At 54.7% G+C, this 14,197-nt stretch overlaps 4 protein-coding genes across 4 annotated transcripts; 2 read left to right on the forward strand and 2 right to left on the reverse strand.

Moving 5' to 3' along the window:
- Positions 1-806: 806 nt before the first annotated feature.
- On the reverse strand, positions 807-2,838 carry K489DRAFT_433823 (uncharacterized protein; the record flags this gene model as incomplete). Its single annotated transcript, XM_033608535.1, has 2 exons — positions 807-2,476; positions 2,550-2,838. 2 exons carry the CDS (start codon positions 2,836-2,838, stop codon positions 807-809), a joined length of 1,959 nt encoding a protein of 652 aa, XP_033457455.1.
- A 2,124-nt stretch (positions 2,839-4,962) lies between these two features.
- K489DRAFT_372918 (uncharacterized protein) lies at positions 4,963-5,394 on the forward strand (the record flags this gene model as incomplete). Its single annotated transcript, XM_033603376.1, has 1 exon — positions 4,963-5,394. The coding sequence occupies one exon, from the start codon at positions 4,963-4,965 to the stop codon at positions 5,392-5,394; it is 432 nt and encodes a 143-aa protein (XP_033457456.1).
- A 3,565-nt stretch (positions 5,395-8,959) lies between these two features.
- K489DRAFT_362095 (uncharacterized protein) lies at positions 8,960-10,834 on the forward strand (the record flags this gene model as incomplete). Its single annotated transcript, XM_033602646.1, has 4 exons — positions 8,960-9,111; positions 9,166-9,319; positions 9,423-9,807; positions 9,873-10,834. The coding sequence occupies 4 exons, from the start codon at positions 8,960-8,962 to the stop codon at positions 10,832-10,834; spliced, it is 1,653 nt and encodes a 550-aa protein (XP_033457457.1).
- Positions 10,835-11,767: 933 nt separating this feature from the next.
- K489DRAFT_304246 (uncharacterized protein) lies at positions 11,768-12,793 on the reverse strand (the record flags this gene model as incomplete). Its single annotated transcript, XM_033600506.1, has 2 exons — positions 11,768-12,522; positions 12,580-12,793. Coding segments are annotated over 2 exons (969 nt in total), but the record flags the coding sequence as incomplete, so codon positions are not given.
- Positions 12,794-14,197: the final 1,404 nt, after the last annotated feature.

Below are 14,197 nucleotides of genomic sequence, written 5' to 3' on the forward strand. Positions count from 1 at the left end.
AACATGCTTCCATATTCGTCTAAATAGCTAAGCGCAGCCTTTTCCCTCCCTCTCTCCCTGCTTCTTTCCCTCCCTCCTTCTTTCTTTCTTTCTTTCCTTCCTTCTCGCTTCCCTTTCCATTTTCCCGATTAGCTATCTACCTACCGACTCCAGCGCGATCCCCATTCCCTCTTGTCTCTTTTTCCATCCAAGCATCCAATCATTCATTGATTCATCCATTCATGCATTCCTATACTCCATCCACCCATGATAAAAGAACCGTATACTCCTTTCCCCATATCCTATTCCCTCTTCTCCCGCATGAACTTCCCCGACCCCTCTCTCATTTTCCGCATTTCATTATGTCCGATATCCCCATCTCCGTCGAAAGGGGAGAAAGAAGATGATAAGAGGAATAAGAAAAGAAGAGAAAGAAAGGAATCCCGACGCCGATGTTCTCACGGTCCCGAATCTCCGAGCTCTCCCTGCCGCTCGGTCCGCGCCGATGCATGGAGTACTGTTTTCGTTGGATGGAAAAAAGAAAAGAGAAGGAGGAATTTACATGGACGACATAGATCTGGGAAGATCTGAAACGGCTTTTTTTTCTTCTTTCTCGTGAGAGGGGGCCTCTGTGGGCGTTATGTGTGTCATTCCCGGATGGTCGTGGGAAAATTCGTCGTGAATAGAAAATTCGTTGTATCATACATTAAGAATCTCGAGGTTGGAAAACAAAAGGGGGGGTGGGTCAAAGAATCGTCGTAAAGACCCCCATCACCATCCAGAAAAAAGGGAGAAAAGGAGGGGAAAGCCATAGCCTGCCTGCCTGTCTACCAAGGCATCTTCTCGCTGAACTGTGTCTTCCTCGGAGACGGCGACGACGTCAGGGAAGGAGGAGGAGGATTCGATGATGACGCCGCCGACGCCGTCTTCCAGCGGAACGCGCCCGCAAGGACCTCCCTCGCGCCCGAAAAGGCCGGGAGGGGGATGCAGCCGCGGGAGCGTTTCTCGCGGCCACGTTTCTCGTTGAAGAGATATGAGGACGAGGAGTCACGCTCCTCGTCGAGGCTGGTGCCGCCGGGGAGTCTCCGGATCCCACCTCCGGCGGCGGCGGCGCTGTTGTTGGGGATTTTGGCGGCGTATTGGACCATGGGCCCGACCATTTCGCTGGCGGCGACGGCGGGGAATTTGGCGGTGGCGGTGGTGCGACTGCGGTTGCGGAGGCCGTTGGTTTGGTCCTCGTCGCTGGGCAGAATGAACTCGGCGTAGGCGTCTTCCGGGGCGGGGAGGGAGCAGGAAGGGGTTTCGGCGAGGGATTGGAAGACGAAGGGTTTCGGGGCGAGGGTGAGCGGATCGTCGGGGTGGATTTGGTGCGTGGACGATGCTGCGGCGGGGAGGGTGTCGTCGTGGCCGTGATGGGCGGCTTCGTCCAGGGCGGCGGATGCGACGGCTTGGAAGGCTTCGCGGTGGGCTTCGCGCCATTGCGCGTCGATCCCGGCCCATTTCTCGTTGGCCATGGCGAAGACGGCGGATGTGGGGCCATGATGGCAAGCGAGATCTGCAGCAAGACGCATGTACTGCCCACGAGCGGACTCCCAGTCATCGAGGAGTCGTTGACAAGTCTGGCGGTTAATGATGGCGGGATAATAGGGCGCAGGTAGGATGTGGAAGTTGGCGTGGCCGAGGCGTGCGGACCAGATGCTGTCATCATCATCGTCGGTGAGAGGAATTTGATACGATGAATCGGCCGCGCTGGAACGGGTCGGTGGGCATTGAGGAACGCCATCAGCAAAGGAAGGCTGTCGGAAATTTCCCGAGTCGCGCTGGTTGCGAATAGACGCATGAGAGACTTTACTCGAGAGGGAAGGAGTAGGTCTCTCGGATGCGACGCGGCGGGAGAATGAAGGTAGCGGATCGCTTTCCATTCGCGACATGGCCGGAGGGTGTAGTGAAAGTCCGAGGTTCTCAGTCGAAGCAGTTGTCGAGCGAGGGGCGATCATAGGAGGTAGAAGCGGCGTCGAGACTGGCTCGGGTCGTTGAGAAGGGTCGAACTCGCCCGTGGGCATCTCAATCTCCATCGGAGGCTGCACGGTCCTTGTCGAGCCACGCCGTAGCCGTTCATTGACCTCTGCGGAAGTCCAAGCGGACACAGCATTCCCGAGGGCCTCTGTTGATGTGTGGGTCATGGTCGAACGTCGCGTCGGGGATTGCTTCATTGACGATGCACGTGATAAGGGTGCACTGCGGATCGTCGTCTCTGAAAGTGATGTGGATGATTTGCGACCAGGCCATCGCCTTTTTGGCATTGATGGGACATGACGCGACCAACGCGCCGTCAGGTTGTTGAGCGATGCCTCTACGGACGGACGACGATGGACTGAGGATTCTCGTGACCGTCGAGAGTCGGCAAAGTAATCGTCGTCGGGAAACCATTCGGGGAAATTCTGTGTCATGCTGAGCCCACGAGATGGACGCTGGTGTTCACAAAAGGACTCGTCGCCTGTCCAATTTTAGATTAGCATGACAAAGCATACGACGTGCTGCTTCACGACGAGCCGCTCGATGGTACATACAAATGCATAAGGGTTCCTCCATAGCACTGGGCGCATGTTTCGATGAGACGGATTCCTCTTGTTCTAGAGGTTCCTCAACGAGGTCATGCAAGGTCATTTTCGATGCAGTCAGGGTTGGTGAATCCGGAACCGTGGTGAGTGATGATGCTGTGCTCGGGAATCGACTGTGGCTGTGACTCCGCGCAGACGCGGTCGAGGTGATGGGCGACACAGGCGCAGAGGCCGCTGAAGAATTCCGCGAATGCGCCGCCGGAGACATGATGTGAGAAGGATCCATAGCGTAGGCCATGTTGTCATATGAAGCGGATGTTTTCAGCTTGCTGAAAGATAGGGAGCGCATTTTTTTCGGTTTGGAGATGATGTGGAGGATCTGCGTTGCAGAGGGTGGAGGTTATAACAAAGCGGTCATGAACATAGTAGCTGTAGATTGGTGAGATTCGGCGATGTGATCCAAGATTGATACCAACGTGGCAGAGGTCGTGCGCATGCGTTCCAGTGGTTATACAGTATTCCAAGGATGTGGGTTTAGTAGCTATACAGGATTCCAGGTATGTGGGTGTCTCCGGCTCTGATGTTGAAGATTGATAGGACGATGAACGAATGGACGACGAGACCGTGGTCGTGGTCGTGGTCGTTGGTCGGGCACAAACGTGCAGCTAAAAGAGGATGACGGTCGGCCAACGGTCTGGCGGCAGTGTGAGTGCGTCAGGCAGGGCAGAGCAGATGCAGAAGAGCAAAAGCCGGGGCCCAAGCAAGGAAACAAGCAAGCGCAGCTGTTTACGGCAGAGGTCCAGGAGGATCTGGGTGTGGTGTGTGTGTCGTGGTGTGTGTCGTGGGTGTGTGTGTGCGCGAGGGAAAGACCGCCGGCGGGAAAGAGGCGGACGGAACAGCGGGCCACGGGCGGATTCAACGGGAGAATTGCCGCGGGGCTTGATGGGTTCCAACCCAACAAATCGTGACGTGACGCGCTGATGATGGTGCAAAGTATGTACGTGGTGATGATTGATGGTGATGCAGGCGGTGGTCGTGGTGGTCGTGGTGGTGGATTGTGTGGGAAATGTGTGTTCTGTGTGGGTGTGCCTGCGTTTGGGTGCTGACCGTGATGGCGCTATCCGTGGTGTGTGTGTGCGTGTGTGTATATAATATATGTGTGCGTGTGTGTGGTGAGCGGGCCCTGTCCCGTCGAATGCGCCGCCTTGCCGTGTGTGGAAAAAGTAAGGCCGAGAGGAAATCCACGTGTATTTCCAGCAAACAGCAGCCACCAAATCGGGAACAGGAAAAAAACGCCGGATATTCCCTGGGAGGAAATCAATCGACGCCCGCACCCAGCTTTCTTTCTCACACAGTCAGTTCTCAGTGGGAAGAAAAAGCCAAGCTGCCGTGTGTCCTGCGCATGCGCCCAAATCGAGCGCGAAGGGAACAATGGTCTGGTCCTACTGCTCGCTCGCTCGACGATTGGATGCTATATCGGACGTAGCGGGGAGGGAAGGTCAAGCGGTGTGAGGTGTGTTGGTGTGTCGGTGCCTGACTGACTGATGGATGGTGCTGAGGCTCGCTGCTCTTCGTGTGGGCCCAATGCGCTGTCAGAACGCTGGAGTAATATATTCCAGCAGCGGACAAATAGGATCCGAATAAGAACCAATTCGGCCAACGCCAGATATGGACGGTGACATACACGCGCGCACAAACGCGAAAGAGTCGTGGCAGATGCGCAATGGGTCGATCCGGCAGGTGTATGTGTATGTGTGTGTGTGTGTTGACGTGGGATCGATGAGAGAACCGTGTGCTGTGTTATTATAGTCGATCACTCCTGTCCAAGCCGTCCTCTGTCCCCACGAGATGCACTGTTGATCCGAACCTGGAGCGGCGTGCGAAGAAGGATCTCCAAGCGTGGAACGGAGAGCGATGTTTGCGTGGCGTAGCGTGGCACGTTGGTTTCTGTCCGTCGATAGGGCGTGTCGTTTCGTGCGTGCGTCGATCTCGAGAGTGGGATGGAGGATTGATTCTCCCAATGGCGCGGAACTCTACTGTCGAGGAAGATGGGCGGGATGTCGTTAAAGGTCGTAGCAACAGAAGAGAGCAATGCGCAAAAGAGGTCGTCAGGGTGAGAGAGGGAATGAAACCACGCGATGAGGTGAGTCTGGAGGATATGTATAACTACGACTATGGAGACCACACACACAAACGCACACATGTCAAACAGACGAAGATAGACTATCGCGCCGGGGTCGACGATGTCGTCAATGGGAGACATCAGACAAAGGATAGAGGGAGGGTAGCAGCAGCGGCGGCAGCAGCGGACAAAGGCACATACGCCCCCAAAAAGTCTGAGGAGCAGGGACTTTGTTCTCACTTGTTTGTCTAGGAAAAAAACAGGTGTGGTACTGATGATGTTGTTGGGACCGAATAACGGATGGTGGGGATCGTGAGGACAATGCTGGTGCTGGTGGGTATGGAAGGAATGCTGGTGGCCGTATCCATTCCGACTGGTCACTCAATTGTACAAGGCCGGGCGATACAAGAAGAACCTCAGTTTATCCACTTCCTCGTTGTCACTACGGGCGAATACAGTTCTCGGTATTCAGTGGGATTGTTGACATATGATCGTCGTGAATGCGCCAGACCGAAGAGAGAGAACTTGCATGTATCCAGATGCTGGTGTGTCCTGTATGTGTGTACTGGATGTGCAAGAGTGCGTAGTTGTGGCCGCAACACGCACGAGAAGTGTGCTCTCTCCAACGGTGACGCCCACGACGCCCACGACGACGACGACGACGATGGCTTGACCATCCGCGACAATCTGAAAGGACCATCTCCTTCATCACACTGCTGTATCGCTGTATGACTATATTGGATTCCCGACCTGAGGTTCCGATGAGCACAGATTCACCTGATGTCTCTCTCTTCCCTACTCTTCGCCGCCGTTCCCCCGCTCAACACTCACCCGTCGTTCCACCGAGTGACGAGAGAAGATGTGTTACATTCCTTTCGGGATCCTCTTCTGACTTTCCTTCGGCTTATCAGCGACCCTCCGTAGCAATACATGTCCCTCCATTCCAAGGCTGCTAGATTACTCCATAATGCCGTGTCTCTCGGTGTGAGTACTGGAACAAGAGACGAAGTGGGTATGCTACTACATTTTCACGCGTGAGCACCGGTCCATACTCGGCGCACACGTCGTTCGTGCCTCTCTCACAAAAACAACCGCGACATAGCAGGCCTAGCAATAATGTGGAGTCATCTCTCTCGATCTCTCTGTCATCGGACCTGCATCATTGATCGTGGAGAGACGTGAAGAGAAGTGTGGAACAGGGTCCGTCTGGCCTGGAAGCAGCTCACGATGATGCGATGCATCGCAGCCGACCGGCCGGCCGCGGCACCCACCTCGCGCACTTTCCCTCTCCAAGGCGACCAATAGGAATCCACGCAAATGAAAGAGCAGGAAACGTCGGGAGAGAAAAGAAAAAAAATCCATCGCGAAAAAGGTCCGCTCTGCATTTCACATGCAGAGCGATCCCCGTCGGCATCCAGTTGCCTAGGCAGTTCGGGACACCCACCTTGCAGAGAGAGCATCATCATGCACCTGCATGCATGCGGTCCCCGGCCGAACAAACACCACCACGAGCAAACGCGGCGCACCGCAGAAATCGGTTCAGTATGTACAACATCAAGCCGTAGATATCCGTGCCGTTGTCGTTACCATCGTTCTCTGGTAGTGAAATGGAGTAAAAAGGTTCCCCGATGGACCGGTCGCATGCAAGGTCTTCCGTGTCCATCAGGCACCGCACACACACGCACACGCGATCGAACCGCAAGCAAGCATACAATCGAGGCCAACAGAACATTCCGGCAAGACAACCACCAACAACGACCGATCCCATGCAGGTCCCCTCCCGGGCGAGCGCCTTTCCTCTGGGGAGGTTCGCTTCCCCTACAACGCAGGAACATATCAGATCGGATTTCATCAATGTCTTGTCCATTGACAAATCCCCCAATTCCTGAAACCTCCCTCCTACACTCCCGTCATGTATACTGTACTGCACAGAAGCAAATAGCCAGAGACAAAAAGACGATAGAAGCTGAACCAGGAAAAACACCGGCTCTCTCTCTCTCTCAAGGCAGGCCCAGGCAGGGCAAAGATCGTCCTCTCTGCAGTCGTTATTGTTGTCTCTCGGCATTGCATCGTATTGGAAAGACAACGATGAGAAGGAAAAGCTTATTATGTATGTGTACTGGATCAACGGTCGGATGCGCGTCCTCCGCGAAACAGATCGGCGTCATCGTTGTTGGGATAGACCCAGATCTCTACCTCTCTTTCTCTATTCTTTCTCCCAGATGACTCGGAAACGAACACTGGTATCTCTCCGTCCTTGACACATCTAGGCATGTAATAACAATAATGATAACAATAACGGAAGAAATAAGGGATCGCGATGTCGATCTCGTATAGCAGAACGAGCACCTTGTAGTCCGGCACGCACTCCACGCGTAGAAGGAATACCTACCTAGCTTCCAAGGTTGAGTGTGTCATCATCGATCATCATTCACGGCCATCGTCACAGCACACACACAGACACACACATACACGACGTAAATGCCGACGACACGCCTTCCTCCCTCCCTCCCTTCCTTCCTCGGGAGATGTGCAACCACCTGCATGATAGTACAGTTCTCCCCATCGCTTAACGGCGACAAGCACAAGCGACTGCATCATCCTCCAGTACTCCATCTAGGACACGGTACATACCTAGGTACAGTTATATACTATACCATCCCTTTCCACTTCTTCTTTCCGGCCGAGCGGGCAGAGATTTCCACCGTGGATTGTTTTGCACATACATAGTGATGTGCAGGGGAGTTTTTCTTCGGGTGCTATTATGTATGACGTTTTTTTCGCACAGCCAAGGAAAACAATCGATCGGAATGGGCGGGGGAGACCAGCTTCTTCGCCGGCCCATCGATGAGCGCGCCCGCCCTGGAGGAGATGGAATCTCGAGGGACTGATGACTGCGGCTCCTGCTGCTGCTATTCTGCTATAATTCATCTGGGCCACTCTCGTTCTCGTTTGGCGTGAGAGCGAACCGCTCGCCCAATACTATCAACGATACGACAGCCGGGAGAGATCCAGTCTTGCGGCACAGGGATACGTGCACAGGCAAACGTGTCTATCTCCCACACACACACGCGCGCACGCTTTCTTCTTTCTCCGGATTATCATCGATCGTCTCGCACCCCGCCGATCAGCGGTTGGACCTATGCGAACGATGCTGCACGAGCGAGAGCCGACCGAAACTTATTATGGTTATTATTCTATACAGCAGTATACAGCAGTTCCCTCTTTCCCGGCTTTTTCGGCCAAAGGTAGATCGAGCTGATCTCGGAAAATAAGGACAAAAGAGATGACGGGTAGTCTGGGATGGAATGGAATGACATCGTGCTGAGTGTGAGAGGGAAAACAGCACCACCACCACACGTGCTGGTAACGTGCTCTTTCATGCTGGACTGTACTGTAGTTGCGCCCACCATACCCCACATTTCCGCCGAAAACCACCGAAACTGTGACGACGGGAGCGGCTGGTGAATGGATAGGATAACAAATCACGACTACAAGGCTGATGAAAAAATAATGATGGAAAAATGACTCCACCCTACACGCACACGATTCTCCACACCGGAATCCATCAATGTCACAGTGTAGGAATCTCCGCCCTCATCGTTATGTGCAGACCTCCGGATTACAGCCTTTTCGAGTTGAGATAATAGTCAACAAAGGAAATCCGCAATGGTGACATCCACGTACGAGAATGCCTATGTATCTAGGTATGTACAGGAGGCGCGGTGGACAATCCTCGACGATCCTTTGCGATGACAACGCTTTTGTTGAGAAGAAGTGAGTCGCAGATGTGGAATGCAGTGATCCTCCTGTCCGTTCTCCCGCCGGTCACGTCTCGGGAAAGTCCCTCATACGGACAATCCTGTCGATCGTTCGTGAACACAATAACAGTGTTGCTAGCCAGAATGGCTCTGTGATCCGCGTCAGTCCGCAAGGTGATCTTGCGATAATGATACCAATGGTGTGTAATGCTTCCGAATGTCCTCTCACGGTCTCGGCTATACCTGACAAGAACAACGACGATGACACGGACGATGCATTGGCCGGTGTAGCCACCGGCCAATGTGCGGATTTTTGTACACAAGAACCTCTCCTTCAATGATCTCCGCCTGAGGATGCATGCCATTTCTACAAAGATTTCCCCCGTCTCATTCCCGATTTTTCTGAATCAGATGCCGATCAGGAGAGCATGCGTTCCCATCGAGCATGGCACGAAGTCCACAGACGATTCCGAGCAATCGGCAGCGACACGCACCCTTTCCTGCGCCGTCGAAGACATACCGCCGCCGCCGCCCTGATGGTCCACCCTCCTCTCTCCGACCTGTACAATTACACCCGAGGGCGCTTCGTTTGCGACGAGAAAACCGAAATGGCCCAGCGACATATAATCTTCGACGTCCACGAATTAGGCAAAATTGCGGCAGATGCCGTCGGCGGGAGCTCCTGTTCGTCTGCCTCCTCCTCCTCCTCCTCCTCCTCCTCCTCCACGTCCTCGTGCTCAAGTTGTGTGAAGCTGGAGAAATTGCCGGATGGATTGTTCAACAAGGCTTTGCTTTTGACGATGAGCGATGGACGGGAGGTGGTGGCGAAGATTCCGAATCCCAACGCTGGGCCGGCGGGATTGACGGTGGCGAGTGAAGTCGCCACGATGGACTTCGTAAGTGTCTCTCTCTCTCTCCTTTCGTGGGATCACGCAAATGAAACTGTATTTCGGATGGAACCCCCGATCCGCTGGTCGTTCCTAACCAAAAAATGTCTAGATGCGCGAGACTTTGAGAATTCCAACACCGGAGGTCTACGCGTGGTGCAATGATTCCCGGGAGACGCGCGTCGGCGCCGAATACATCCTCATGGAAAAGGTCGAGGGTGTTCCTCTTGAGACTGTGTTTCCCTCCATGTCGATAGAGGACCGCTGGGCGCTGACCAGGACGATCGGTGAATATCAGAGGACTTGGGCATCGACGGTGTTCGAGAAGTTCGGGAGCATCTACCACGTCGGCGATTGCCCGGATGGTGGTACTCCTCTGAGATTCACCGATCGAGATGGGGTTTCCAGGGAGGATGCGAGGTTCTCTATGGGACCGACGACGGGGAGGGATTGGAGCGATAACGATAGATTGTCCATCGCTTTTGATAGAGGCCCATGTCAGTCGGCTCTTGAATGCTCCAGAACGACCATCCTTCGGCTGACCTGTCGCTTTCATCACAAGGGAATCAAGTCGTACAGTACCTCAGAGCCATCGGCGAGAGAGAGCTCGCGTGTGTCCGACAACTCTCGAAACTACCCAAATCCCCCGTGACTCTCTGCGGGCCCGGAACATATCAGCCCACCCGAGCGAAGAAAACCCAAGCCATCCGCTATTACCTGGACTTGATCGACCACATCGCTCCCACCGACGAAGCCCTCCGTCGAGCATGCCTCTGGCACAGCGATCTCCACACGGAGAACATCTTCGTCGACCCCCTCCACCCGACCGAGGTGACGAGCATCATCGACTGGCAATCCACCGAGATCGCCCCCTTGTTCGTCCAAGCCCGGCAACCGTATTTCCTCGATTACGAGGGTGTCCAGCTGCCCGGGGTAGAACGTCCCGAGCTCCCGAGCGATTACGAGCAGTTCCCCGATGAGGGAACAGTCCGCGCCAACACCCTCTACTCGCGACAGGCTCTCCGCGCACTCTATCGGACGCTGATGGCGGGCACCGCGCCGGAGGTCTGGAAGTGTTGGCAATTCCAGGAGGCCGCCTCGCCTTCTTCGTTTGACCTCCTGTCGCTCGCGCGGAGTCTCCTCGTCGACGGCGAGGCGACGTACACGGCCACCATCCTCGAGCTTCTCGAATCTTCCTCATCCACCGGTCCTCCTCCCGCGGCGGCGGCGGTCGGGCTGGCGGCCAACAACAGCGACGATATCCGAACACTCAAGTCCTATTCATCGTCCGAGAAGGACGCGGTCATGGCGGATTCGGAGGGTGCATTGCGCGGGATGTATGCCATGCAAGATGTTCGAGACAGCTTGGAAGACCTGTTCCCTGAGCGTGGGCTCGTGAGGTCGGAGCAGTATGAGCTCGCGAAGGCCGCCCTTCGCCAATGCAAGGAACAGTTCATCGAAAGGATTGCGCGCACTGACGAGGAGAAAGCCGTGTGGCGAGAGTCATGGCCGTTTGATGATTGAGATCATTCGTGATGCCGTGTTTCCATTGTTTTGGGGAGGGGGTCGTTCCAGTGTTGTTGGCTGCGAGGGAAGTGGTTTGTGGATCTTTTCCGCTGTGTACAGTTTTCTGTCGACCGTATCATATGATATTACATATCCTTTCACAAATATAAGAAATTACAAGCCCCTCCTTACCTTATCTTCCTCGACATACGAGAGTCGATCTCACATCAAATACAATCGACGTTATAATAGATACGGTTCCTTCTTTGATGTATCTGTATCCATTTATCCTCCACCTCTCGTCGCGCGATTGCGTGTGATTTCCTTACCCCAACCCTAAGCCTCATGCTACCCCAACCCTTACGCTGTTCCCAAGGGCATGTGAGAATTCAAAGAGGTGAGAAGGTGGACAAACATCACACCACACCACATCACCTCACATCACGCGTGAGAAAAGACTTCGCCTCTCCTCTATCCACCTTCACCTTGAATTCACCCGAGCGGGAGAAGTTCACCTGGCGAGGGGATTGCACGAGGGTGGGAAGTGTACACGCCACACCCAGGTGGAAAATCATGTCGTGAGGAAAAGGTGAGGGAAAGGACCACAGTATTGTAAAGTACCTGTGTGAGGCTATTTTGCTGCAACGAGATCTAGACTTCGCTTTTCGGAAAATAACAATAAAAACTGCTTTTTGAACAATCGACACACATAAAAGAGGGAGGCAGGTAGGTAGTTAGGACAATGCGCCTGCGAAAGGGGAAAAGAAATACAAGGGGGAGAAAAAAGGGGAGAGGGGAAACTTCGTCGTTTCACAACAACCCCAAACCTCCCAGGACCAGGCCTCCCGCAGCACCCAGCCCGACCGTCCACACCAGCGACCTCGACGACGACGACAGGACATCCCAGGGCAAGGAGAGCCTCCTCTCCGCCTGGCTCCGCGCACCCCCCCTGCCGCAGCACCCCCTCTGGTACTCCACCCCGTTGGCTTTCGCCACGGCCCGCAGGACGCTGCCGGGCTCCGGCGATCCGATGTTGTAATAGTCGACGACGAAGAAGGTCGGGGGCCGGCCCCAGATGTTGGTGCAGTTCTGGATCATGCGGCCGCTCTGGCCGAAGCCCGTGCCGTTGGAGTTGGTGTTGGCGATCTGGGCCGTGTTGGGGATCAGGATGGGCTCCTGGTTGCCGCCGCCCAGGATGGCGGCGACGTCGATGGCCGTGTTGAGGTTGTGGTTCGCGAGGTACATCAGGTTCTCGCGCGCGAAGGTGGTGTTGAGGTTCGGCGGGCGGTCGGGCGTGCAGGGGAAGGCCGGGTCCTGCGGGGAGAAGGGCGTCTCCCAGATGTGGCTGTATTGGTCGAGGATGAAGGGGTACTTCTTCTGGTCGGCCATGTAGTCCATGAAGATGACCAGGCGCGTGTTACGCACGATCATGCTGCCGAGCGTGGGCCACTGCTCGCGGAACTGCGGCACGAACTCGGGCGTGTAGACGTACGGCATCAGGCCGGAGGCTTCGAGCGCCGGGATGTATTTCTCCACGGGCACGAAGTCGCTGTTGGCGATGAGGAGGGTCAGGACTTCGTTGCGGTTCTGGGAGAGCCAGTTCGCGAGGGTTTCGAGGGTGGATTGGAAGGTCCCGGCGTTGAGGAGGTCGCAGCTGGTGTGGCAGTTGTAGATGGTGTCGTTGACGTAGTGCGTTCCTCCTTGGACTGTGATGCGAGTGTCAGTGCGGAACCTCGGGATCGGGAAATATGAGGTCAACTCACTCATTCGGACGCCGTCATACAGCTGATCTATGACAGGAAGTTGCTGGTTGCTGGCGGCATTGTTCTTGACGACGTATGCCGAGTTGTGCGTGCACACGTTGGAAATGTTGCTGTATTTTCGATTGCAGAATTCAGGGAAGCCATTGCAAGGCACAGTGTTGGTCGGTTGGACGGTAGAAGATGTGGCCGAGGCGGTGCCGTTCGCGGTGGACGAGGGCGGGAGACCCCCAATCACTGTTATGGAATTGGAAGTCGTCGTGGCAGTGATTTGAGAAGCGGTTCCGTTGGTGGTGCCGTTTCGGATACCCGTAGCAGTGGCATTCGCGGCGAGGAAGCCTGTGGCGGTGACGGTGCTCTGGCCTGTGACGGTGAGGTAGGTATACTGTGATCCGGTGAAGGCGGATGTGGAGACGGTGTTGTTCAGGGTGAGGAATGAATTGGTGAAAGAAAAGGTGCCGAATTGAGCATGGACGTTGACGGCGAAGAGGGCATAGGTGAGTAGGTGACGAGGAGATAGCGGTGACGCCCGTGAGGAAGCCATATTTGATGTGAACGAGAGGATAGCGAATGTGGTGATGCTGTTCAGAATGCAATAAATGAGGCCAGGTCCACGGCGTCGCGATGTGCCAATATGTGGCTTGTCTCGACTATTCTTCGCGAGGGAGACGACGACGGCGACGATGACGGTCCACAGCCTCCAGAACGGTCACGACGAGGTGATTGATCTCTGTCCGTCGGGATATCGTCGCCTTCACCTGGACATGTCGTGCCTGCTGACGATGATTACACTGTAATGATTGTATGGGTGTCTGGGTGTTGAATGTTGAGTGTCGAGTGATATCGATGACAAGAGTTGTGCTGTGGGGACCCAAAAATTGGACGTCACGTCACTGAATTTGATGGGAATGCGCCCGTCTGCCGTCTGCCCGGGCGTGCATGCTTTGCGGCTACCGCCCAGCGCCACACACAATGCTTATTATTTATTGCATATATGGGAGGAATCGACTCGTTCGCTCACCCACATACGGCAACTGCGGAACTTGGGCTACTGCACTGTCTACCTAGGTAGTAGTCCTCGATGATACTGTTCTACATGCTGCAATGGCTACCTAGGTAGATCACTTCTCTCATACACATTGACACATATACAATCACGTACATCATATTCCATACAATCACACACACACACACACACACACACACACACACACACACACACACACACACACACACACACACACACACACACACACACACACACACACATACATACAAACCACGGCTTGCAAGTGATTCCTCTTCATCCATAGCTGCTGCGGTACGAGTCCATTGGTGGTGGTCCTCCGCTCACTACAAGTACAGCTAAGGGTGAATCGGGCAGTCCAATCCAGCCCGGCCTAATAACAGGCCACCGCCACGGCGCAGGCGGGCTGAACCCTGCCCTCGAAGCCGCCGAACCTTCCTCCTGGTCTGCCGGCGCTTGGAGATTCTTAGCTCGCTGCGTGAAATGATGATAGACAAGGTCCGTCGGAGCTCATCCATCAATTCATGATGATCGAGAGAGAAAGAGAGAGAGAGAGAAATAGAGAGACGTGTACACTTTCCCCCTTTCAATTGA

Source organism: Dissoconium aciculare (assembly GCF_010015565.1).
Source record: "Dissoconium aciculare CBS 342.82 unplaced genomic scaffold K489scaffold_11, whole genome shotgun sequence".
Classification (NCBI taxonomy): domain Eukaryota; kingdom Fungi; phylum Ascomycota; class Dothideomycetes; order Mycosphaerellales; family Dissoconiaceae; genus Dissoconium; species Dissoconium aciculare.